We start from the raw sequence: 24,488 nt of genomic DNA, 5'->3' as shown, positions 1-24,488 counted from the left end.
CAAGCTTTCCTGCTAAGTACCTGCATGTCATTTGAATTAAAATTACCATATTGAAATCAAATCTGATGGTTTTTTAATTTTTTATTTGGTGTGCGTTGGAAGAGTCTTATACGGTGAGTATATCCCAAACTCTATATTTTAACTGGAAAAGTTGGGGGTCATCTTATACGCCCAGTCGTCTTATACGCCGGAAAATACGGTAACGGGACTTGAGCATCCATGGATTTTGGTATCCACAGGTGTGCATCAGTCTTAGAACCAAACTGCAGTGGATACCAAGGGCCCACTGTAATTAAAAATATTCACTTAAATCTCATGTACATATTTTAGAGTAATTGTGAAATAGTTCTAGCAAAAAAATTTGTAACACCCATTACCTTGATGAGTGGAGGTAAATTAGCATAAAGCAATGGTAATCCTGTCTGCCAAAGATCTCTGGAATCTGTGTCCTTTCCTGTAATTTCAACAGGTACTGAAGCTGAAGAATGTTTGGCTTGTGTGCAAGACTTCATATAAAGCAAGGGAAATTGAGCAAAGTTTTCATACGTTTTATGCAAGGGAATTTCCTTGTCAGCCATTGGCTTCTCTGCCCTTAGTTGTACGTGAAATTTCTGTGAACGTGACATATTTTCTTTTCTTTCATCTTCATCCAGATGAAGGTGTCTGGAAGTCTCCTTACTCATTGGTCCTCCCCAGTTGTTCTTCTGTTCCTGTGCTTGCCTTATGCCTTCCAGATCATAGCTGTTTAAGTTTAGATGCATTGGTAAACCATTTTTGTGTTCTGGTGCTGATAAACTCTGAGGATTTTTCACAGAAGGAGGTGGACCCCAGAACTGTCTTTGTTGTGGGTGTGGGTCAATGAGGGTTTTAGGAGTTTTTATGGAACATATGTTGAATGGCCGGAATTCATAGTTTGGATTAAGTTTAAGCAAAGGAAGCCCATCTGCACCATATATAGGTTTTGCCATTGGGATAAGCTTAGGTTTCTTTTCAGCATTTAGGGGAACAGACAAAAGAGGTAGTGGCCTGGCTGGAACCTGAGGAAGGAAGCTCTGAAATGGTGGTATCGGCCTTGCTCCACTGGACTGGTTCTCTGGTAAATGTGAAGAATCACCAATGTGTGGAGGATTCTAAACAAGAAAAATATTTGTTTATAAACAAAAATAACAGAATGGCTGAATACATAGACCAAATCTTGAAAGCAATACATGAATTACAACTTTTTATTCTAAAAATCTCTACTTACTAGAAGAGTTTCTTTATGGTTTTGATTACATAAATCATTTGTTCCACGATTTCCAGTGTTTTCCATATTAACAGTCCCATGATTTTCTAGAACTGGCATTTGTGTTTTTGGAAAGCCATCTGCTGGATGTTTGTGGGGAGAACTTTCTATATCATTGCCTCCAGCACTTAAAGCCTGACTTCTTCCCAGCTGAAAAGGCTGTGTCTGATGCATCTGTTGTGATAGATTTGGTAGACTAGCAAAGGATGATCCTACTACCTGCATGAGGCTCATAAAATTAATTTGCTGTAACTAGAACATAAACAGAAAGAACAGAAATTAGGATTTGCTAAAATGTAACTTAGTTAAAATTCATATACAGACTATTTATAACTCTGCAATTGTTCTGTTAAAACAGGCATCATCAGAAATATTACCCTGCTTCAATAATCATATTATTCTTACTCTAATTCAGGGGTAGGCAACCTTTTTGAGCCGGGGGCCGGGTTGCTGTCCCTCAGACAACTGGGGGGCCGAAGCAGGGGGGAGAGAGCTTCCACCCTCCGGGGGCGGGGCCAGATGCTGGGGGCAGAGCTTCCACCCTCTGGGGCGGGGCTTTCTCTGCTCCCTTTCCCGACCTCCAGCTGTCTGAGAGACAGCTAGAAGTGGGGGGGGGGGATTGGGAGAGGGGGTGACAGGCCACTGCCTCTCCCCGCGCTCTGGGAGGGCCAAGGCTTCCCCACAGGGCGGGGGGAAGGCCAGCGCCGGCTGCCCCAGCGTTTTCCCCGCCCCTCAGGGAGGGCAGAAGCCGGCGCTGGCCTTCCCCCGCCCCTCAGGGCCGGCGGCGGCAATTGGCGGCAGGGCTGGCCTGGGGCCGCTCCTACTGTGCCCGTGGGCTGGATGTGGCCCGCGGGCCGTAGGTTGCCGACCCCTGCTCTAATTCTATTACACTTGTTCTGCAAATGGTACAAAACTGTCAAATTACAGTTAAATCAGCTGCTGAGTAAGACTAAGGATTCTATTGGCTATAATCATAGAACCTTAGAGCTGAAAGTTGGTGCAATGACCATCAAGTCTAATCCTTTACCATGGAGGGACACAACTAAAGCACTCCTGAAAGATGCCTATACAACCTGTTTAAAGATCTGCAGAGAAGCAGAGCAGGCAGTTTATTCCACTTTTAAACAAATCTTACAGTAAAGAAGTTATTCTACAATTTTGGTAGAACTTCTTTTCTTGTAATTTGAATCTATTGAGTCTTGTTCTCTGAAGCAGCAGAAATCCAGCTCACTCACTATGGCTTACTTATTGCTGTAGATCCATTTGAGAAAACTCAAAGAGTCTCATGTCTTATGAGGGATGCCATAGCATAAAAATACAGTGGGCCCTTGGCATGATGTAAGTGTAATGAATTAAGAATACAGACACAAGGGAGACACTCTCTGCTACAGGTGGTTCTGATATCTCCAGTTCCACTGATTTTAGTAAGCTGTTATATCAGAATCTATAGCCCTTGTACTTGTATTTATATTTTTAAAATGAGGCATTTTCACCTGAACCAGTTTAAACATTTCATCTTGGAGCATTTGCCTGACAGCATCTGAAGTGCTCAGTGGCTGTACTGTTGATTCTTTTGCGGCAGTTTCTTTTTTCTCTTGGCCAACAGGCTCATTTGAAAGAGTACTTGACACAGCAGTAAAAGAAGGCTGATAATCTGAAAGAGAACTGTAGAGACAAAGTGGGAAACAGTTTTGTGACTGTGTCAGCAACTATACAAGATTCTAATCTCTTCTCCTAAATACATTTTGTACCTATGATATAGGTACAAAAGCTCTCTTCACCCTGTTTACTACTGGAGACAATAGCTTTTTGATCAATACCAATGTGTTAAACTGTTATGTTTTTCTTTAATTTTGGAACATGTAATATAGATGGCACCATTAACCATTTTAGCTGTTGTTTGCAGTTTGTAAATAAAAAAATGTAATAAATATGGATCCATTAGAGTTCTCTGTCCCACCACATTCTCAGGCTTGTTTGGTGGGAACAAGAGAGAGGGCCTTCTAGGTGGCTGCTCCCAGACTTTGAAACTTCCTCCCTAGAAAGGCCAGGATGTCCCTGTGTTTCCATTAGCATGTCAAAATGGTTTTCCCCTATCAGGCTTTCACAGCCTGACAAGGGTTGGGCTCTTAATGTTTTTAAGGTTTGTATATAATCTTTTAATGAATTTTAGTATTTTTAATGTTTAATGTCTTAGCTTGATAATTTGTTTAATTTTTTAAAACTTTACATTTATATTTTTATTAATGCTTTTTATTGTTTTAAATTTCATTGTTTTAAATATGTTGTTAGACCCCTTGAATCCCATTATCAGGAGAAAGAAGGGATATAAATGAATATCATTTAAAATCATAATCATAATAGTGGAAAACAACAATACTGCCTTTTAAAGGTCCCAAGTGGCAATTAGCATCATTTTTAATCTGTTCTTCTTGAAAAGAACGACTCTTGAATTATATCTTATTCTAAAACATACAAATACAAGAGTCATGTTCCACCATGCTGAAGACAATTCTAATTCAGCATCCTGCAACCATACATTTCCCTATGGGATACTACAAGCAGGGCATTAATGTAACAACACTTTCCCACCTGTGTTTCCATAGCAATCTGAATGTCTCCTAACTTATTAAATGCTATTTTTATGAATCAACATGAAAAACAAAAAAAATAAAAGACTATATATGTAAGATACATGATCCTAACTCTTGTATAGACACACTAACGAAGAATTGACATGTAGTCGAGTACAGACATGTAGACTACATGCCTGTGCTCCACTACACTAAGGAAATGTGGTGCATGCTAGTATGATTCCTGGAATAAGTAACCATTCCCTGAATTTCTACTATGACATTAAGTGGCTAGCCTCTGCTTAAAGTGTGGAAGCGGGAAGGACCAATCTGTCTGGTTCCATGAATGACTGGATATGGAAATGCTTGCGACATAGCAACATTGCTTCAGTTACAGATTGTCTGAAAGCCTCCTCTTCCTTGAAAGCTGGTGATACTGAAAAGTTGTTTCTTCAGTTCACAATTAAACACAATAATCAGGCAAGAAGTGTAGGCAGTATCAGAAAATGTACCGAGAAAGTTTATAAAGCTACCAACAATTTTAATGACAATTTCACATATTACCTTATTGACTGTATATTTATTGTTAGTTTGTTTTTTTCCTAGCAATTTTTTACTTAATTTCAGGACATAATGATTAGGGGACGTCTCTGGGAACTTTCATATGTAATGTTGTAGAAAGAATGATAGATCAAAAGGTTTTAATTGCATTAGGTATCATGAACAGGATGATTGCCATTTATTATTAAAGAATTTTAATATACAATTTCAAGGCAATACTTACATTGCAAAAGAATTCATTCTGTCAACCATGAAGTTTTTCCCGCTAACTGTAAACAAACAGTTACCTTGTTCACAATGTTTGTCTGTTTACATTTGATCTCCATCGCCACTAACAACTAACTCAAACAAAGGTATTTAAGTACTGAGGCAAATGCAAGGCTGCAATGCCAGAAAAGAAAAATACAAGTAGAATGGCACTATTAAGATGAACAAATCATGCATTTTTCCCCTCACCTCTCCATCTTTGTAAAGTTTTGCTCCAATTTTTCCAGCAATGGTTCTTGTGTATATTCAACATCTGATATAGGCAGCTGTTGCATTTTAAAAAGATACATTTAAGTACATATTAATCTATTTAATTTGTAGCATATATCAGACTTTTACTCTCTAGCATACAACAATCTCTTTAAGAGGAACCCTGCCCCCACAATTATATCATGTATGTCTTTATTTCATTTATATCTTGTTCAGCTAACTAATAAACTCCGAAATAAACAGCCAGCATTGAGATGACTGAAGAACCGTGTATAGCTATGTAATCATGCTGTAATGTGCTTTCAGCTTTTTCTTTTTTAAAACAAATAGTTCCCATGTGATGGACCCAACTAAGTTTGACCCTGGGCCAGATGATTTCCATCTATGCCCTGTGGCTATGATATCAATTTCTCAACATGGCTAATATGAGACGGCGTTCCACCTACAAAATTCATGGTTTGCAAATACTGAAGTTAAGAAAATGCATTAATTCTTGTATCAACTTACCTCTTTTTGTTGCTGTATTGATTTCACACTGACAGAAATCGTAGGACTCTTTGAAAGTGACAATGGATCTTCACAATGCTCTTTAAAATAAAGGAAAACAATGAGACAAACTAAATAATGAAGGAGCAGCCCAGTTCCTTGACAGATCCTTCTCTGCCACACCGTTTGCACTTCTCTTATCATTATTATGTGCAGCTGACAGACTGTCTCCTAAGAACTGTTTAATGAGTTTCACTGAACTAAACAAGGCTTACATTTAATCAAATACACATCCCATCTTGGGAGAAAGGCGAGATATAAATTCAATGAATAAATATAAGAGCTCTGGTGGCGCAGTGGCTTAATGCCAGTACTGCAGCCAGCCACTCACAAACCACAAGGTTGTGAGTTCAATACCAGTCAGGGACTCAGGCTTGACTCAGGCTTGTATCCTTCCGAGGTCGCTAAAGTGAGTACCCAGCTTATTGGGGGCAATTAGATTACACATTGTAGATCACATAGGCAGTGCTTAAGTGTACTGACAAGCGGTATAGAAATGTACTTGCTATTGCTACTTGCTATTTCTATACAAATAAATAAATAAGTAAAAATTATTTCTTTTCCACCTCTCCTCAAGGCTCAAGGCAGAGTACAACATGTTAAAATACCAAACACAATTTTAAAAAGAAACACACACACAAAACAGTTAAAATACAATACAGTGGAACCTCGCCATAGGTGGGTGCGCCATACGCAGCCTTGAGCATACACGCTCAAGCCGCGGCGCGCACGCGGGGCGGAAGGGGCGGCGCGTCCCATTCAGTTGAATGGGCGCACGTGTCTGTTGCACTGCGCGCGCACCCATTGCACCCCGCACAACTCCGCACCGCCGTGCACGAGCCCCATTGTTTACAATGGGGCTCGAGCATAGGTGGAAATCGCCATACGCGGCGGGATCCGGAACGGATCCCCTGCGTATGGCGAGGTTCCACTGTATTATAAAGTCATGGCCCCGGGGCTAGCTCTGGCTCCCTCTGGCTGATGGGGCTCCAGCCTCCACCTCCACACTACCCCTGAAGCCAAGGTGGAGTCCCATCGACCAGAGGGAGACAGAGCCAAGGCCAGGAGTTGGGACTGGAGCCTGGAGGGTCCATCCTGGGTGTTGGCTACATCAGCACTGCAGAAATAATCCAGTCTGACACAACCTTAACTGCCATGGCTCAATGCGATGTAATTCTGGGAAATGTAGTTCCTTGTAGCACCAGAGCTCTCTGACAGAGAAGGCTACATTTACAAATAAAATTATTATTATTATTATTATTATTATTATTATTATTTCTCACAAAAACTAAAAATCCCCAAATAACATAGCATCAAACCATGGCAGTTAAATTGGTATCAAACTGGATTATTTCTGCAGTGCAGATGCAGCCTACGTTTTAACGAAATCCTTAATTTCATATACACATTTTGAAAATGAATTGTTTTGATTAATTTTAATTCAACTCACCTTCGTTCTCAAATGTCATGTCCACTGCATTTCTCACTCTTTCTGTCAAATGTGCATCAACATTTTTTCCTTCTATCTCTAGGTCATGTGTTTCAGAAAGATCTTTGAAGTGATTTTCTTTCTTCTCAGAATGTCTTTCAGGTAATGTTCTGTGTATTTAAAAAGATTACAAAAACTGAAGATCTGCAACAGTAGTGTTTGTTCACACCATTCTCAGCTTCATAAAAGTTCAACTTTTTGCACCAAACTTAACATTGTGTTATTACCCTGGAGCACTTTCACAAGGTTCCCCATATGCATGGCCATCTTGGATAACAGCTGGAGCCTCAACTGATGGAGAGTAGCCTGTATCCACACTGCTTTCTTTCTCTAGTTTGGATTTGATTGCTGAAGAACGGGTACTTGAAGACTGTATGTGTTCCGTCTTTAAAAAACAAAAACAAAAAGGACACATGGTTTATACATCGAAACACAACTTATAATAAACATTTCTTCATGAAGTCCTGACACAACAGAAGGGACGGAGCAGCACTTTGTATATGCATTCATTTTTACCCCATTATAATGCTCCTCTAGGGTCACTGAACTGACTGGATATAGGGTTTTGATACGAACCCCAATCTGTATAGCAATAGCAATAGCAACTACATTTCTATACCGCCTATCACTTAAGCACTCCCTAAGCGGTTTACAATGTGTAAGCTAATTGCCTCCAACAAGCTGGGTGCTCATTTTAGCAACTTCAGAAGGATGCATGCCTGAGTCAAGGCTGAGCCCCTAGCTGGTATTAAACTAACAACCTTATGGTGATTGAGTGAGTGGCTGCAGTACAGGTATTTAACCACTTTGCCACCAGTATCTGTACTAACACTTCTGTGCAATGAGCTTTACTGGATTTGATAACATTTACATTTTGCTTAAACATTTTTTTCTCTGGTCATGTAATTGTCCATAAATTCAAGTTTCATGTTTCAAATAAATGAATTAATTAGATCTTAAAATATATTCACTTTGGAATTAATAAGACACAGTCTAACATGATTTTCTTCATAAAAAGTTTTGTCTCTGTATTAATTATTCATCTGCATTATTCAATTTTTATCTCATTTAATCTCAAATGACACACAAAACAATTACATGGGGCACATTTTAAAAAATCATAACGGTACTTAAAATATGTGAAAAAGACTGTGTATCTAGACTTCCATTAAATTATTATCATAGCCTATTATTTCTCACTCAATTCTTTAGGGCCATCTGAATGCATTATGAAAAGTACTGCTTTCATGGAATATCTGCTTTTTTTGGTAACAACTGTTTTACAAATAAGTTAATTACTTAACATTCTAAACATTTAGCCAGCATGAAAATATGTGAAACAAACTGCAACAAAGAATTTATGGCATTTGGTAAAAACATTTTGAATTAGTGCGTCCATGTTGAACTAAATGTACTGTCATTATATACACTTAATTGTTGTTTCTCATAAAACTAAGGAAGCATTTGTTACTTACCATGAAGGCTCATGCTGGATCACAGAAAAGAGGAGTACCACCAAGGGATTAGCTTGTATTGATATGCAGACTAGGCAGGAGTCATGTAAAAACATTCAAAGCTTTAATTACTTATTCTGTAAGCCACTCCCTTCGTTCTTTATATAGCAAGCACAGGAAAGACAGAAAGAGCAAAGGGAAGGAAAGTAAGGCAACACAAGGTAACACAAGAAACTAAAAGGGCACTGCTGACAGGTTGGTCTGGATGTCTCCTCAGTCTAGAATTAGCATTTACAGTAACTAACCAAAGCCTCATTCTCAGATCAGGAAGGAGATATTCATCAATAGGATCTACCAATGCTAAGGATCAAATTTTGGGAAGGGAAAAAGCAGTGGTACCAAAAAGAGCCACAGGTATTCACCACTCTCATTTCAAAGGTTTGTTAATTTGTTACCTAGCTTAAGAAACCAGCCTGCAGGTAAATATTCCACTCAGATACTAGGTGGCTCAATGTAGCCAATCCCCCCATGGCAGTACATTTTTATGGTGGTGGGACTGTATGTTCTTGAGAGACAAAGGGCTTTGCTCATGGTAATACTGAAACAGGTAGAGTTTCCTAATTTAGGTCGGCTTTTGCTGTGGAACCAAAGTAACTGTGCCAAACCCTTATTCAGAAACCAATGTCCATATCAGCAGAAGAGAGCTGATAGTTCCAATGGTGAAGGTAGCAGCAAAGCCATAGAAGTGAAGTTTCTAGGTAGCTGGTGTAGAGAGAGATGCACTTGGGGAGGATCTCCCAGAGACAATGGCAATGCCACTTTTGCTAGTTCTGGTTAATACTTCACAGAAGGGGACAACAGCAAACCACTTCTAAATGTTTTTTACCCTGAAAATATGAGGGGACAATCCAAAATGAAGCAAGAGATAGTGCTGGAAGATGAGACTCCCGGGATGGAATGCACTCAAATGAACAAATGAAACATAACAAAGGGCAAGACATAAATAGTGTTGTGTCTAACAATGTAACTGCACTGAAGCCAAGAAGATATTCAGCTGCTGACATGCTCAGAGGTGAACGTTAAGTCAAAAGCTGCACAAAACATATAATATGAATACCAAGTGTGAGAACTATGAATAGGGGAAGTTAGAAAATGGAATGTATAAATATTGTAAGACTTGGGGTGAGCAAGCTAAAGTGGTTAGTAATGGGATATTTTCAACCAGACAATTACATAGTGTTTTACTCTGGAAATGAGAATCTAAGAAGAAATGTGGTAGTGTTAATAGTAAGGCAAGATGTAGCAAAAGTCTGACCAAATAATATCAATAAGACTTCATGGAAAATCTGTAAATATCACCATAGTCCAAATATATGCTCTCACAGAGCCAGAAAAGGAAGAAATGTTGTGCTAGCATACAGAAGGAAATTGACCACGTGACAAAATGGGACATGCTGATAGTCACAGGTGATTTGAATGCACAAGTAGGACAGAGAATAGAATCAAAAGTTGGGTGAACCTTTCTCCAAGTGGAAGAAACTTAATCCTCTTGTTACCTTTGTCAAGTGGGTTTGGGCTGCTCAAGGTTGATGGGCAAGTCCTTGCTATCTGGGCTGAAAACTGGTCTGGAATCTAGTATAAAACCAGTTGTGTCTGAAAGTTTTTAAAACTCTAGATTTGTTAAAGTTCCTTGAGGGATGAAAACTGGAGAAGTATCTTCTATTCTGCTTTTTATCCTCTCTCTTTTATAAAGAGAGTACAGCTTTCTTTTTATCTTTGGCTTGAAGATATCATTGAGAGCATCTTCTCCAAAGAATCTGGTATCCTGGAATGTGACCATTGTTAGGATACTCTGGAACACTTATCATGTTCCAGTGTTTTAGCCACAGAGATACACTTGCCACTGTGGCTGCCGCAGTGGCACAAGCTGTGAAGGGAAGAGGTGGTATCACAGTATAAGCGTAAGATTTATACAAGTTGAGCAGGAATGTGTTTAAGGGTTTAGAATACGATTCCTTTTTATATAACATATCCTCTCTTCAAATCATAGAACCTCTATTCATGATAGAGACTTCAGATTAGGATCTGACCACTATCCTGTTTGCAGGTGAACCTTCTTCAAGACACTGATCTCTTTTCACTGGTACCTTTAAGGGAGCATCACCTTGGGCAATATAGCATTTCTAACAATAGGGTTATAGGGGTGTCCACCAGTGCAATTTTTTAGCACCACCATAATCTGTGATGATACCGAATCTGAACTCTGGTAAGGAATTCATGTGCATAATTTATTTACAGAAATGGTAACTATTCACAGAAGGCCAGAAGGGCTTGGAATATCTGAGGATATAACATCCTGATCCTGTGACTGCTGTTCCCCTGCAGAAGTAGTAGCAGGCTTTTGCTCCACCAGCAGGAATTCATCCACCAAATTTTGCTACATCACCCTAAAGGCTGACTATGAATAGAAACCGCATAAAGTCTCTTATCCAAAGGGGAAAGAGAGGCTAACTTTGTTTATTATATGTAATTACATTCTTATCTCAGAATGTATCCCATGCAACTGACCTGATATTTTGAATTAACAATTCCTCATTGTTTGGCACAATAGCTGTTAAGGCTGGGAAGGCTAAAAGACATAGAGGTGGTGAAAGGTAAGTATAAACTGAGAGACATATTCAAAATAGTCATAGAGCACATTGTTTAACGCAACATGGCTGCTGTGAGCATCACAGAGGACATGTTGAGCTTTTTCATAAGCCTTCCTCAATCTATACCACCTCAAAACACCCAGCCAATTTATACACTCTTTTTCCACTAATGGAATATTATGTGATCACCTCTTGCTCACCACTTCAAATAAGATTTTCACATTTTATCAAGTCTGCTAAAGATCACTATCATGTCCAATTTCATAGAAAGCAGTCCCCACAGTGATCACTACTAGATGTGACACAGGGGCCACCTCTCTTTCACTGAATCAGACAAAAGAATGAGCATCATTCTTAGAAGTCACATGTTCAACAGTAAACGATGGCATCAGCATTGGGACTAACTACTTGGTCACTCTGAATAATCTTTTAGGGCAGGAAGTTGGAGTTTAATCTATAACCAAACTATTCCTAGAGGAAAAGGAAACCATAGTGTGATAGTCTTTAAGCATTCTGTCAAGCTGGATGGCTGATTTAGTCCCAACTGGAGTAGACTCACTGAATCAATGGAATTTATGTAAGTATTCACTTACCAAGTCCCCACTGATTTAATAGGTCTACTTTAGTAAGAATTAGCAATAGGATTTAAACCTTGGATTTAGCTTTCCACCTTGAAGCCATTACAACAGGATTCAGAGGAGTAAGATTGCTCCCCATTTTAAAAAGTTTGGAACTATTTACAAGTAATTAGAAAAATGACAACAAAGAGAAAAGTTAAGGAAAAAAGAGAAGAGTACACACGAAAAATAAAAGGAAAATTCTGTCTATTATTTAAAGACTAGGGAGATGATCTGGGCATAAGCAGGAGAAAGAACTGGGAGAGCAGCCTACACAGTGAGTAGATAAAGTTCTCAATGTCTTCATGTGATTCCTGTCTCGTCTAAGGGGCAATAGGCATCAACCCATTTACAGATGGCTCCAAGATACAAATAAAACTAACAGAATCTTCATGGCCCTCAGCCCTATTAGTACCTCCTCTCTCCTTTTGTTAATGTAGGAAAAGAGCCAGTTTTGCTTAACAGCATAGTATCTCAGTCTTGGATTCATTTGCTTGAAAACTTTACAATTTCTAATTAGTAGGAAGGTGGACTAACATCATAATCCTGAGCTGATATAGATAAATCAATGCTATTTTGACATAAGGATATATTTTATAATCCAAGGACACTGAGTTCCAAGCACTCCCCCACAAAAGTTACTTGGACAATTTTTCTACTGTACATAATTTTTCTTGCTTACCCAAATGCATATACTTTGGTCTTCTGATCTGCTGCTGTAGTATTCTTCTAAAAGCCACATTGATGCAAGTATAGCAGACGTAGATGTTTTTACATGCATCATTGGTCGGCATTCATGATAGGGCTCGGTTGTGATGGGATCATAAAGCAGCCTCTTATCAGACCATCTAATCATCCACTCAAGCAAGTGAGCAACATTGTTAAATTTAAACTTCATCTCTGGAGTTGGCTCCTCTCTCTGCACAACATCGTTCATCTTAATTGCTTTGTAGATATATTTATGAACTGGAGCTCTTTGGGGAACAGAGGTTTGTTCAGGCGAATGCTGAGTCAGTGTTGGTGTAAGACGTATCTTTTTACTGGAACCAAGTATACCATTAAACAACTGCTGGTTACGACCAAATAATCCACTTCTTGTGGCTTGTCTGATCACCGACTCATGGTTGTAAAACTCAATTGGTTGTTGAACGGGAACAGGAAGAGTTTGTTTTTTAGAATCTTTTTTCTTTTCATCACACAAAGAAATTAGTTGAGAATTAGCAGGTTCAAAAACAAGATTGTAGCAAGAACCAGCTCTAAATATATTTTTGCCTTTAATTCTGATCTGCCGACGTTTCAGTGTAGTATGAACATCAAAAAGAAGAGAATTGAGTTCCTGTTCTCTAAGGAGTGCTGAAAAACTCACCAGAAAAGGAACTGAAGAATCTCTGTTACTGATCAGATCTTTCTCAAGTATGTAAGTTAGGAAAAGCTCTAAAAACTTAATGTATTCATCATCATCACGTTCAAATTCCCATTCACCAACCACTGGCAAAATAGGTTGATTAGATAAATCTTTATTGTTTTCTTTGATTTTACTTCTTCCTTTCACACTGATGTCTTCTGATTTTTCAGCATTTTTATTGCATCCAGTCAGTTCTCCTGAATGGCTGTGAAGTCCACTAGAACTGGGCAAATCACAACAAAAATTTTTTAAAAGGCAATAAATTTACAAACTTCACCTTTTTCTTCCAGAGCAAATTAATTAAACAAACCAATAATTCTTGTTTCAAGAGCCATCATGGTGTAGTGGTTTGAGTGTTGGACTACAACTCTGGAGACCAGGGTTCAATTCCCAGTTGCTGCTTGGCCAGTGTGATGAGCCAACGACCACCACACTTATTCCAGTTATCTTCCCACATGAAACCCACTGGGTGACCTTGGGCAAGTCACACGCTCTCAGGCTTAGGAGAAGGCAATGGCAAACCTCTTCTGAACAATCTTGCAAGAAAACCCCACAATAGGTTTGCCTTAGGGTCACCATAAGTCAAACATAACTTGAAGGCACACAAAAACAAACAATAACATTCCCCCCATCCCAATTTATAGCTGTTATTGAGCTTCCTTCATCAAAATAGTTCTTGCACAAATTATGGGTCTCAAACTAATGTTAAATCCACATAGAATCTGTAAATTAACCTATCAGCAGCTGAGTTAGTGGGCAAGACAACCTTCTCCCCATTCCCCACATGTTCAGTTCCCTTTTTCAGTCTGTCTCCTTCCTGCTCATTTTTATTCCTGAGAGTAAAAGGGGCTCTTGAAGGTTTTTTAAAATGGTCTTTGTTTACCTTTATTTTTCAGTCTATGGAACATCCTTAATTATAGGAAATACTACTAGCATAACCAATGACCTTAACAGTAGTAAATCTCTTTATGATCAATCAGTTATCTTGATAAAGAGGAAGCTATTAGAAAGTTATCTTGATAAAGCAAATAGCTTGTTTGTTTTGAGCAGTAATTTGTCTGTTAGAAAAATAGTACTTTTGTTCGTAACTAAATTTTAGTCAGCTTATCTACAAAGGATTCTGTTTCTTCAGAAACACCAACACCCTCATTCCCATCACAGCCAACAAAAATTAGCACTTTGCACTAGCATAAGTAGCTGAATGAGACAGGTGTTTTACCATCATTTATTTCCTTTACTCCCCCCCTCCGCCCCCCAATAATTGAAAGCCAGACCTTGAGTGTCTAGATGAAAAGACTAAATGCTGTAGTGCTGAGCAAGCTTCTCCCTGCCACAATTTTGAGCTTCTACCTTTCCCTTTCTTTATCATTGGATTTTTCTCATTAGAAAGTTCTAATCAAGACCAAGGGACACAAAATGTAGAGCGACTGTCACCAAGATTCCCTCCCCACTCTTCACCAATGTGAACTTAAATGAATGGTAAATACTTAGTTTCTGCCGCTGCACCCTAGCAAGCTTGGTGTAATGAGGCAATTGATATTCCAGAACAAACCAGCATGCTCCTTGAGGCTATGTCCATCACCCACTAAGCCAGCCAGCTATCTTCTTGAAAGAGGCTGGGAAACTGGATGAGGGGGTGGTGGTTGTTCTGCCTGCCAGTGCTGGTGCCTTCCACTTCTTCTCTTTTCTCTCTCATTTCCCCAAATGCCTCCTTTTGCTTCCTTCAGCACCGCTCCTGCAACTCTACACTTTCTATGTCAGCTCGGGATTGAGGACAAATGCATCGTAGACAGACAGGAGATTGAGCCTAGAGCACCCTCGCCAGCCACAGAGAAAAGACTACAGAGATACCTTTTCTCCCACTTTTTCTGTTGTCCACTGTCAAGAACTAGAGTGGTGGGGCTGGGCCAAAACAGTACAGAGGGCTGAGGGACAGGCATTCTTGCCCTCCCAACCCTTGATTGGAATGCCATCCCTGAAAGAGATGGGAGAGCCCAACAGAGAGGACTTGTGAGGCCACGGGGAGGCAGACTTTCAGGGTCTTCATCAATTGGTTGCTTCTCAGTAACCAAAGGAGGGAGTGAGGGCTAGTGATGGCATACAGCAAAGTCAAGAATGCACTCACACACTCTGTTTGGTATGCAGTTCCCTGGACTCACACTTACTGATGGGGCACACTTGCAGACCTTTTGTGGCATACAAATGTGCCACGGGAGTGATTGAAAACCATTGTTCTAAATAAACATGCACAGATTAATGTAGAACTGTTCTTCTAAGAAGGTTACTGTTCCATTATTAACCTGCTAGGAAAGAATGGAAGCTGGAAAGAGAGTATGTTCAAAAATATTACAGACTCTTACTTGCAACCTTCTTCCACCTGAAAATGAATATGTTTTCGTATATCATCAATCCGCAAAGATTCAGAGAATGAATCAGCTGTTTCAGCATCACTGTAAGCCAGAGGGTTTTCCACATCTGAAATTGTGCTTCTGCTTAGACTAGTCCCCAAAGAAAATCTGTCATAGCAGCAAATTCCAGGATCTTGTGCTTCCACTTCTGGTGGCTCCCAGATATTTCTCTGAGGGGGCCCTATGTTTCTCGCCACACGTTTCAAAGTTGTCACATTCACTTTATGAGCAGCCTGTATAACAACAGACATAATCTCTTCACTGTTGGAACCTAACAAAAAATAAAATTATTTATGATTTGTAGAGAAATCAAGTTAGTTATGTATGATTTGTATGATGAATGCCACATGAAAATGGGTGAAGAACAATTTGCTTAACAGTAGCTGCTGGTATTATTGTTGTTGTTATTTCTTACCTACCTCTCTGAAGTGGGGAACAACAAATAACATTAATTAAAAGAATTCAAAGATATAGCCATGTTAGTCCATAGAATCAGTATGTAGGGAGATCTTGTCACACCTTTGAGACTAACTGAAAGAAAGTTAGGCCGTATACAGACAGGCCAAAATAAAGCTGCTTCGAGTCACTTTGGAGGTATGCTGTTTAAATGATACATGCATCTTAAGAGTCCAGAAGCCACACCAAAGCCACGCTCCAGTCCTAAGGACTGGAGTGCAGCTTTGGTGCAGTTTCCAGACTCTTAAGACGTATGCATCATTGAAACACCATACCTCCAAAGTGACTCGAAGCAGCTTTATTTTGGCCTGTCTGTATAAGGCCTAACTTTCTTTCAGTTAGTCTCAAAGGTGCTACAAGATCTCTCTACACTAGTTAAAAGAGCACATGCATATTTACATATAGCAAACATTGATGCTGCCATTGCTAACGCTGCAGCCTCATGTGACTTCCTGATTACTGAAAATCTATTATTTTCTCACCTATGTCTATTAATGCTTTTAATCCTTCCTTTGGGACCACCAAATTCAAAATGAGAGCTGAAACAGGACCATCAACCAAAGACAACAACAATCATTCCCTTTTCATACATTCATAATTTTTGTTACTACAACCAATAAACCTCTTTGTATTAAGAGAAGTTTCCCATTCAGAATCAATTAAGTCTAAACATTTCTGGCACTGGAATTTGAGTGCTTTGTGATGGGACTTTTTGTAACACTGCAGTCACACTTTTAGATCTCTGCTGATCCTTAAAGTCTTCCTGACCTGAATTGAGATCAATATCTAAATCAAAAGTAGTTATTACTTTTCTAAATGATCTACCTCAAAATAACATACTCTTGTTATTCTTTTCTACTGCTACTATTATTTCTCATCACTATCACTTGCTGAATCAACTCTGCTGTACCCAGAATTCAAATCCAACTCTCAAAGCTCTACTCTGGCATCTATGATGGCTTTATTACTTACTTTGTATTTATAATGTCTCCAGTTTTTTCCTTACACTTCTTAAGTGTTTCTGTAGGTGCAATAGCATTACCTTTCCTTTCGCTGTAAACTAGAAGTAATTGTTCCTGAACATCTTCCTGTCATTTATATGAATTTAATTTAATTCTGATGAATTCGTTCCAATTCTGCTTTCATTTATATTAGATTGATTAGTTTGACTCAAACTTATCAATGTACTTCACTGAATTCATTAAATTACTTAAACATGTTTAAGCTAGTGAAATTCAATGCACTTTAAAAGCTTTGATTGTTAAAAGATTATTGGAATTTTGCTTGAATTTCCACATTCACTAAATCTCTCATTGTATTTCTGATTGCAGATATATGCAGTTGAGGAATCTGCGCTGTTGCCCCAAGCTCATTTTCCTGCACCTGGGAAGAATTCTCAGCCACCAAATATGAAAGGTACCATATACACTGATCTTGGACAACATCTATGGCCTGCCATCAGCAATAGAACAATACACATGCAAATCATTCCTGCATTCCCAGGCTCACACAGTATATATATACCCAATCTTTTCCAGGCAAGCATTCTCTGAAGATGCCAGCCACAGATGTTGGCGAAACGTCAGGAAGAAACTTCTCCAGAACATGGCTACATAGCCCGAAAACCCACAAAAAACTATGGATGCTGGCCATGAAAGCCTTCGACCTCACATTGATCTTGTGTACTCATTTCCCAGCTGGTGTTTAAAATGTCCCTTGTTCCTGCTATGCCATACTGCGTTAGCTTTGGTGACCTGCTATGAGTGTCAATCATTGTGTGTACCTGCATACTTGGATTGCACTGCCTTTCCTGACTGGACTGCAACTCTTCTTGCTTCTGTTCCAACCCTTTGGTCAAAATCTGTAGATTCAAAATGGCAACTGGGAACTGTGATTGTGCTTGGAATATCAGTGCACCCCTTTCCTCCTTGAGTAGACGTTTCAGATACAATATTAAACTAAATTTTATTTTTTGTTTTATCTTTTTTAGGCTCTCACATTTCTCTAAACCACTGACCCTGGGTCTTCCCACATTCACTTGCTGCAGTGACTGTCCTTCTGTTTCACTTTCATTAGATGACATTTTAATATTGCTTTTCTCATTGCTTCAAAGACATGTTACTCAACAGTCAACTGAGCCTTTGCATTGTCCTGATTATTTCTCTCTCTCTCTACAATCTGCATGCTTGTGGTCTTGGGGGAATCTTTAGGAGCTGTTTCATCCTCTGCTTTCCATTTCTTTTTCTCAGAAAGCAAGCAGGGTTGCTCTCTGTCTATGTCCATTTCTAGTTGCTTATACTTTTTCTTGGCAAAGGTTGGTTGCCATTTGAAATTATTTCATTTAATCTATTTGGTATATTTAGCAAGTAATTTTTACTGAAGGTTTTTAAGTTTGAGGACAAGAGCTATAAAGGCTCAACCAGTTAGCAAGGCAGAAAATTAAAACTAGACGGGGAAGAAAAGGGAGCCAATGGATGAAACATATTTAGAATTTTGAAGCCCTGCCTCAATCAGCTGGTGCACAAGATTAACCTACTGGCATCAGATTTAGATTGTTTTTGTGATTTTCTTCTTCAATTCTGTATCTGTCCCAGAAGATTTATGTAATGCCTTCTCAACACTTTCCTGATGTTAAAAGGATGGACACAGACAAAAAAGATTCAGGAATAGGAGTCTGTGGCGGGTTACAAACCGCCCGTTTGGGGCGGCCTGCACCCGCCCCTTTCCCCGCTGTATCAGGGCCTCAGCTGCCAGACTGGCAGCCTCCAAGGCCCCGATCCACCGCTTTGCAGGCCGTGGGGAAGCGGCAAAAGGCCGCTTCCCCACGGCCTGGAAAGGGGTGTCCTTGGGGCTTCAAGCCCCAAGGATACCCAGCGACGGCGGGGAGGAGGAGAAAGGAACCACTTGGCCCCTTTCTCCTCTGCGTCGCTGGGCGCAGCCATGTAAAGGCTGCGCCCAGAGACGCAAACCCCAAAAGGAGCTCCGTTTCGGAGCTCCTTCTTGCACCGCGGAAAGGGTACTCTTGTTTGGAGGCAGCACAGTCATGACGTCGTAATGGCGGTGGCTGTGTGGAACGGCCGCCTCCATTTTGTACGGACTCAGTCCGTGCTAGGGTTAGGGGCGTCTGGCAGAGATGCCCCTTTCTAACCCTAGCATGGACTGAGTCCGTCCTAGGGTGCCCGTCTGTAACGGGCCTGTGTCATTGAGACTAACTGTATGAGATCCAATGCCCAACAAACTTTGTAGACCAAGTAGGTCAATATTGATGCCAAAATCAGGGGCACAAACATGGCTGAGATAATGCTGTTTGTCAGTCCAATAGCAGAGAGGAAGATGATGTTATCTCTGCTGCTTGGTTCTGTTTCACAATTGTTCCATCATTACTGGGGCTGAGAACCAAGTGTCACTAAGGTTGTATGAAGACGCCTGTTCTTAGCTTCAGGTTAGGTATCTTCAGGCCCCTACCACTGGAGTTTTTTTTTTTTTTAAATGAGACACTCAATTTTTACTCACTATAGGTGTGAGTCTAACAGTGAAGGCACAAGTCAATGGTATGGATCTTGTATAAGCAAATGTCCATTAGACTCTCGCAATATACAAGTTCTTAAAAAATACTTTTGGGGCCACAGCCCCAGAGAAGGTAGAATGAAGAAGATACATGGCGATAGAAAGAAACAGCATCACAAAAATAAAAAAAAAATAAAAGCAGGAATGGAAAAATGAGGAAAATATTTCTACCAATTTAACTGCTGCAGTGGATAAGGAAAGTGTATATAGCACTGAAGAAAGTGAGCAGAGCTGTGGGAAGATAAAGAATATATAGCACTGTAGAAAGTGGGCAAAGCTACTGCCAAAACACGTGGATCTACATTTCAAGGATGTCTAATCAGGTGCAGAGTGACCCCATAAGTGTGAGTCACAGAATTTATATTTAAATCTTCTCCCCCCCCCCCAACAATTTTGGGTAATTCTGACCACTTATGTTAGACAAAAAGGCCATGATTTACCATATATACTCAACTATAAGTCATGTATAAGTTGAGGTCAGGTTTTGGGGCCAAAAGTATCGATTTTGCTATGACCCGTGGATAGGTCGAGGGTAGAACTTGGAGGCTCCTTCAGTGTGTGTATGTATGTGTGCGTATAGCAAGAGAGGCTCTCATTGAGGCTTTTTGCATCATTGTTTCAGCTTTCATTGCAGCCAGATGCACAGGCAGGAGATGGATTCTTCAACAGAGAGCATTATCAGTCAGTCACCCAGGACTCTTTTTGCTTGGCTTCAGAGAGAAATAAACTCCTCTCCACACTGCATGGGGAAATCTGAAAGAGCTGCTATCACATTTCCATAGTGACCCATAAATATGTTGACCTAGGATTTTGGGGTCAATTTTTGGGCATACATTTTTAGACTTATGGACAAGTATATATGGTATAAAGTGAATTTCCTGAGAAAAGCTGATTAGTTTTAAAGAAAATGCTGATTAAGTAACTTGTCTACTTTGTTTCCTTAAACAACATGCACATTACCTTTCACTATGCAGTGTCTAAGTCGCTGGTGCAAAGCATTATATTTATCTCTTAATGGGACTCTTACATCTTCAAGATTAGGAAATACTTTCACCAAAATTTCTGCCACCTGTACAAAAAGAAATTAAGATTTATTTAAGTTAATTACCAACTATGAACACAAAGAATATAGTTTTTTAAAGAAAATTAAACTCTGTCATAATCTATACCTTTTTTATTGGTGGCAGTTCTCCAATAAGGCTCAGAATAATGTCTTGGACAAGTTCTTCAATATTCATGAAGCGAGCAAAAGGGAGCATTCGACAAGCCCACTCCAATGCACTGATAGAGTTTTCAATTATAAAAGTGTCAAATTCAATTTTCTTGCATTCCTAAGGAGATAATGTCACATAACTAATTGAAGATTTAATATGAAACCTATTATCTCAATCTTGAACAGTATATGACAGCACAAAATGATCTTCAATCGGATCTGTGACAGTCATCTATTACTTGGAGCAGCCAGATTAATGGACTTTAAGGGAAAAAAGGGTAACATGAGTGAGGGGAACATGCAGTCTATTAAGAGTTGATATGATAGCCCTGTTTAAATATTTGGAGGGATTTCATGTAAAGGAGGATGGAGAAAGCTTGTTTTCTACTGCTCCAGTGAATAGGACACAGAGCAATGGATGCAAACTATGGGAAAAGAGATTCCACCTAAACATTAGGAAGAACATCCTGACAGTAAGAGCTGTTTGACAGTAGAACACACTCCTTTAGAATGTGGTGGAGTCTCCTTCTTGTGAGGCTTTTAAACAGAGGCTGGATGGCCAACTGTCGGGGGTGCCTGGATTGTGTCTTTCTGCATGGCAGGGAGTTGAGTTAGATGGCCCTTGAAGTCTCTTCCAACTGTATGATTCTATGATTCAAACTCTTTTCTTCCTCAGATGGCCTCTAATACTGGAAACAGACTGAAAAACACATGCCTCTCTAATACTCAGTAGAAAGACTGTGGAAACTTGCTCCTTTTTTTGCTCTTTTAAAATGCATAGGCGCCCTGGTGGCGCAGTGGTTAAATGCCTGTACTACAGCCATTCACTCAAAACCACAAGGTTGCGAGTTCAAGACCAGCAAAAGGACCCAAGCTCGACTCAGGCTTGCATCCTTCCAAGGTCACTAAAATTAGTACCCAGACTGTTGGGGGCAAATTAGCTTACTTGCTAATTAGCTTACTTGCTGTTCACCGCTATGATCTTTGGAATAGCGGTATATAAATAAAACAAATTATTAATTATTAATTAATAAGAATTCATAAACTGTGAAAAGATGTGCTTTCAAATAAAAACCACAAGATTGGGGGGAAATGCAGGTCTGGGCATACTATTATGCCATTTTCATTAATCCTATAGGTAACTTTATTAAAAACTATACAGTGCTTTGTATCGCTTTGTTTTTGTTATCTTAGGCAGTACCCAGACTGGCGCAAAGTGCCGGCCTGGATACGTACTAGGGTTGCCTCGGGGTGTCCTTTCCAGATGCCCCGCAACCCTAGTACATGGCCACAGCGTTGTAATGGTGGCGCCCTTTCTACATGAGCGCCACCATTATGACGTCACGGACGCACCGCAGCCAAACAGCACGACGCGGACGTCACATCCTGGCACCGCTGCAGGGCACTTGTGGCCGCACTGAAAGGCCCCTTTCTCCACCACTGTCGGAGGCCTGGAAAAGCGGCGGATCGGGGCCTCTGGGGTTGCCGCTGTGGCAGCTTAGGCCCCGATCCATTGGGGAAAGGGGCGGGTGGGTGCAGGCCACCCCAAAGGGGCAGTCTGTATCCCACCTTAGGTTACTTAAGTCTGTTTTGAATAGCCATCTAGCAACTTAGGAACTAAAATAAGTACTTAGGAACAGAATAGCTACTTCTTTAAAATACAACTACAGCTTTTAAGATTGGTGTGGCATTACAAAAATGCAAAAGTTTTTTTTAGAAACAATGGCAAGTTGATGCAGCATTTCTCAACATGATTAAAATTCTGTGCCATCATAATTACTTTCTGATTTTCCAAATTCTCCCTTGCAGTTTGGTACCGTCTGCAATTGTCAGATAATCTTTCACGAACATGAAGCATCCAACACAATGCGCACAATTCTCTAAAGCAACCTGTGACAGAAAGACAGACAAAGTTTTAATGACTTAAGAAAAAAGAAATGTTTCAACGAAAGTGTAATTTCTACTTTTTAATTAAAATAGCTCATTTATAAATTAGAGTCAGTGATCCAAAACATACTGCAGAAATAATCCAGTTTGAGACCACTTTAACTGCCCTGGCTCAGTGCTACGGGATACTGGGAATTGTAGTTTATTGTGGCACCAGAGCATTCTAACAAGGCAGGCTAAATGTGTCACAAAACAACAGTTCAAAAAATCCCCTAGCATTTAGCCAGGACACTTAAAAGTAGTCTCAAACCGGATTATTTCTGCAGTGTGTTTTGGACCTATGAGTGAGAGTTCAAAAAGTCTTTTTTATTATATTAGCTCATATTTCCATGGTAACATGTTTGGTGAGTAATACAGGCTAAATGTTTTAAAACTGCATTACCCTGACTGAAGTAATATGGACAGATTTTCCGAAAACAAGATAGGATAATTACATTTAAAAGATAGTGATTAAGTGGTCCATTACACTTTCCATATCCTTAACCTAAAATTGAAGGAACATATCAATTTCTAGAATTTTTAATGATGCAATCACTTTGTGTTTGATTATTTTGAGTCAGATATTTCAACATGGTACAGGATGTACAAATGTTTCTACCAAGGTTCACATTGATTAATTACGTATATCATGGGAGTTTCTGGAAACCACCTTACTGCATTCTTATAGATAAGCACTGTAGCATATCTGAATACTTGGAAATATCTCCTTTCTTGTGAGGACTCAGTTGGCACCACTAAATTTAGGGGTCCATGTAGCTCCAGTGAATTGACCAGTTCCTGGAACATGTCTGTTAATCCACTCTTCTGTTGTATCAGGAAGTCATCATGAAAAGCACTGCAGCGAAGAATATTTTTCCTAGACATAAGGAGCAATCTACAATATATGGGTTTATCCTACACTCCATAAGCTTGAGGTAGGAGTCCCAAACTTCTTTTTCAGTTTCAAACATTAGCTCCCTTCTCCTCCACACCAGTTTTGTTACAGCACTAGAATTCTTAGGGTTGTCTTCAATGTTTCAATTTTGAATCTCTGTTACTTCATGTATCCCTTGAGAAATTTCAAATCAAGTACCAGTCTGTGAACAGACATTTTTTTTAGGAAGGCATGAAAAAGGCTGAATAGATTCTTTTGAAATTCTGATCATCTGGTACCTTTGGTATTACCACAATTTTTAGTAAATGTTGAATTTCCCTGCAAACAATGGCCATATTTTCCTCGTTTCTCAGTAACAGAGGATGTAGCTATCTTTCCTTTGATGTCTTTATAAACAGTGTTTTGCCCATGAGTTGCCACCTGAAGAACAGAGTGATCTAAAATTACTGTTTGCCATAAGTGAGTGAATACTGCTGTCTACGACCCCTCCTGCGATGTCCACTTCTTTTCATAGTGAGGTGATTTCCTTGGTCTGAATTGGAACTGTGATCTATTCCACCTAGTATATATTTTCTATTTTCAATTTGCCTTTGAAAACGTCTTCCTCCACAAATGGAAAGAAAGCTTTTCCTGAAGATATTCTTTTCCTATTTCTTTTTATACACTCTTGGTTTTACATGTCTTCTGTCTTTAATTAATAATAATAATAATAATAAGTAAGTAGCAGAGGTCAACATCTGAAACTAAAAAAATCACCTACCTCAACATGGAGCATGAGATAAAGCTATGTGTTATGGATTGTTTCTTCTGTCATCTAGAAACATGATACCCAAAACAAATTAAAGTCACAAGAAAACAGGATCAATCCATCTGTCTCACAGCAAGCAACAAGCAATCTATGAAACAGCACAGGGATGGATTAAAAGGTTCCTTGCTATTTTCTAGGCTGACTGGTTACACTACTA

General features: G+C 39.6%; 1 protein-coding gene across 1 annotated transcript in view; it reads right to left on the bottom strand.

Annotated features, from left to right (window-relative positions):
- The window catches only part of CPLANE1 (ciliogenesis and planar polarity effector complex subunit 1), a 99,467-nt gene that overhangs the window by 31,165 nt on the left and 43,814 nt on the right, over positions 1 to 24,488 (bottom strand). Inside the window, exons 22-33 of the mRNA XM_089496517.1 lie at positions 22,483 to 22,592; positions 20,659 to 20,820; positions 20,450 to 20,558; positions 15,419 to 15,737; positions 12,336 to 13,281; positions 7,159 to 7,316; positions 6,893 to 7,041; positions 5,404 to 5,483; positions 4,876 to 4,952; positions 2,779 to 2,950; positions 1,247 to 1,537; positions 378 to 1,130 (exon numbers count right to left, since the gene is read on the bottom strand). Coding sequence (XP_089352643.1) covers positions 378 to 1,130; positions 1,247 to 1,537; positions 2,779 to 2,950; positions 4,876 to 4,952; positions 5,404 to 5,483; positions 6,893 to 7,041; positions 7,159 to 7,316; positions 12,336 to 13,281; positions 15,419 to 15,737; positions 20,450 to 20,558; positions 20,659 to 20,820; positions 22,483 to 22,592 — 3,326 coding nt within the window. The remainder of the gene's footprint in view (positions 1 to 377; positions 1,131 to 1,246; positions 1,538 to 2,778; positions 2,951 to 4,875; positions 4,953 to 5,403; positions 5,484 to 6,892; positions 7,042 to 7,158; positions 7,317 to 12,335; positions 13,282 to 15,418; positions 15,738 to 20,449; positions 20,559 to 20,658; positions 20,821 to 22,482; positions 22,593 to 24,488) is intronic.

The sequence above is a fragment of the Sceloporus occidentalis genome, unplaced genomic scaffold (genome assembly GCF_023333645.1).
Source record: "Sceloporus occidentalis isolate IW3139 unplaced genomic scaffold, rSceOcc1.0.p SCAF_1, whole genome shotgun sequence".
Taxonomy (NCBI): Eukaryota; Metazoa; Chordata; class Lepidosauria; order Squamata; family Phrynosomatidae; genus Sceloporus; species Sceloporus occidentalis.
The sequence above is the reverse complement of the archived record's forward strand: the minus strand, read 5'-3'. Positions and strand labels throughout refer to the sequence as shown.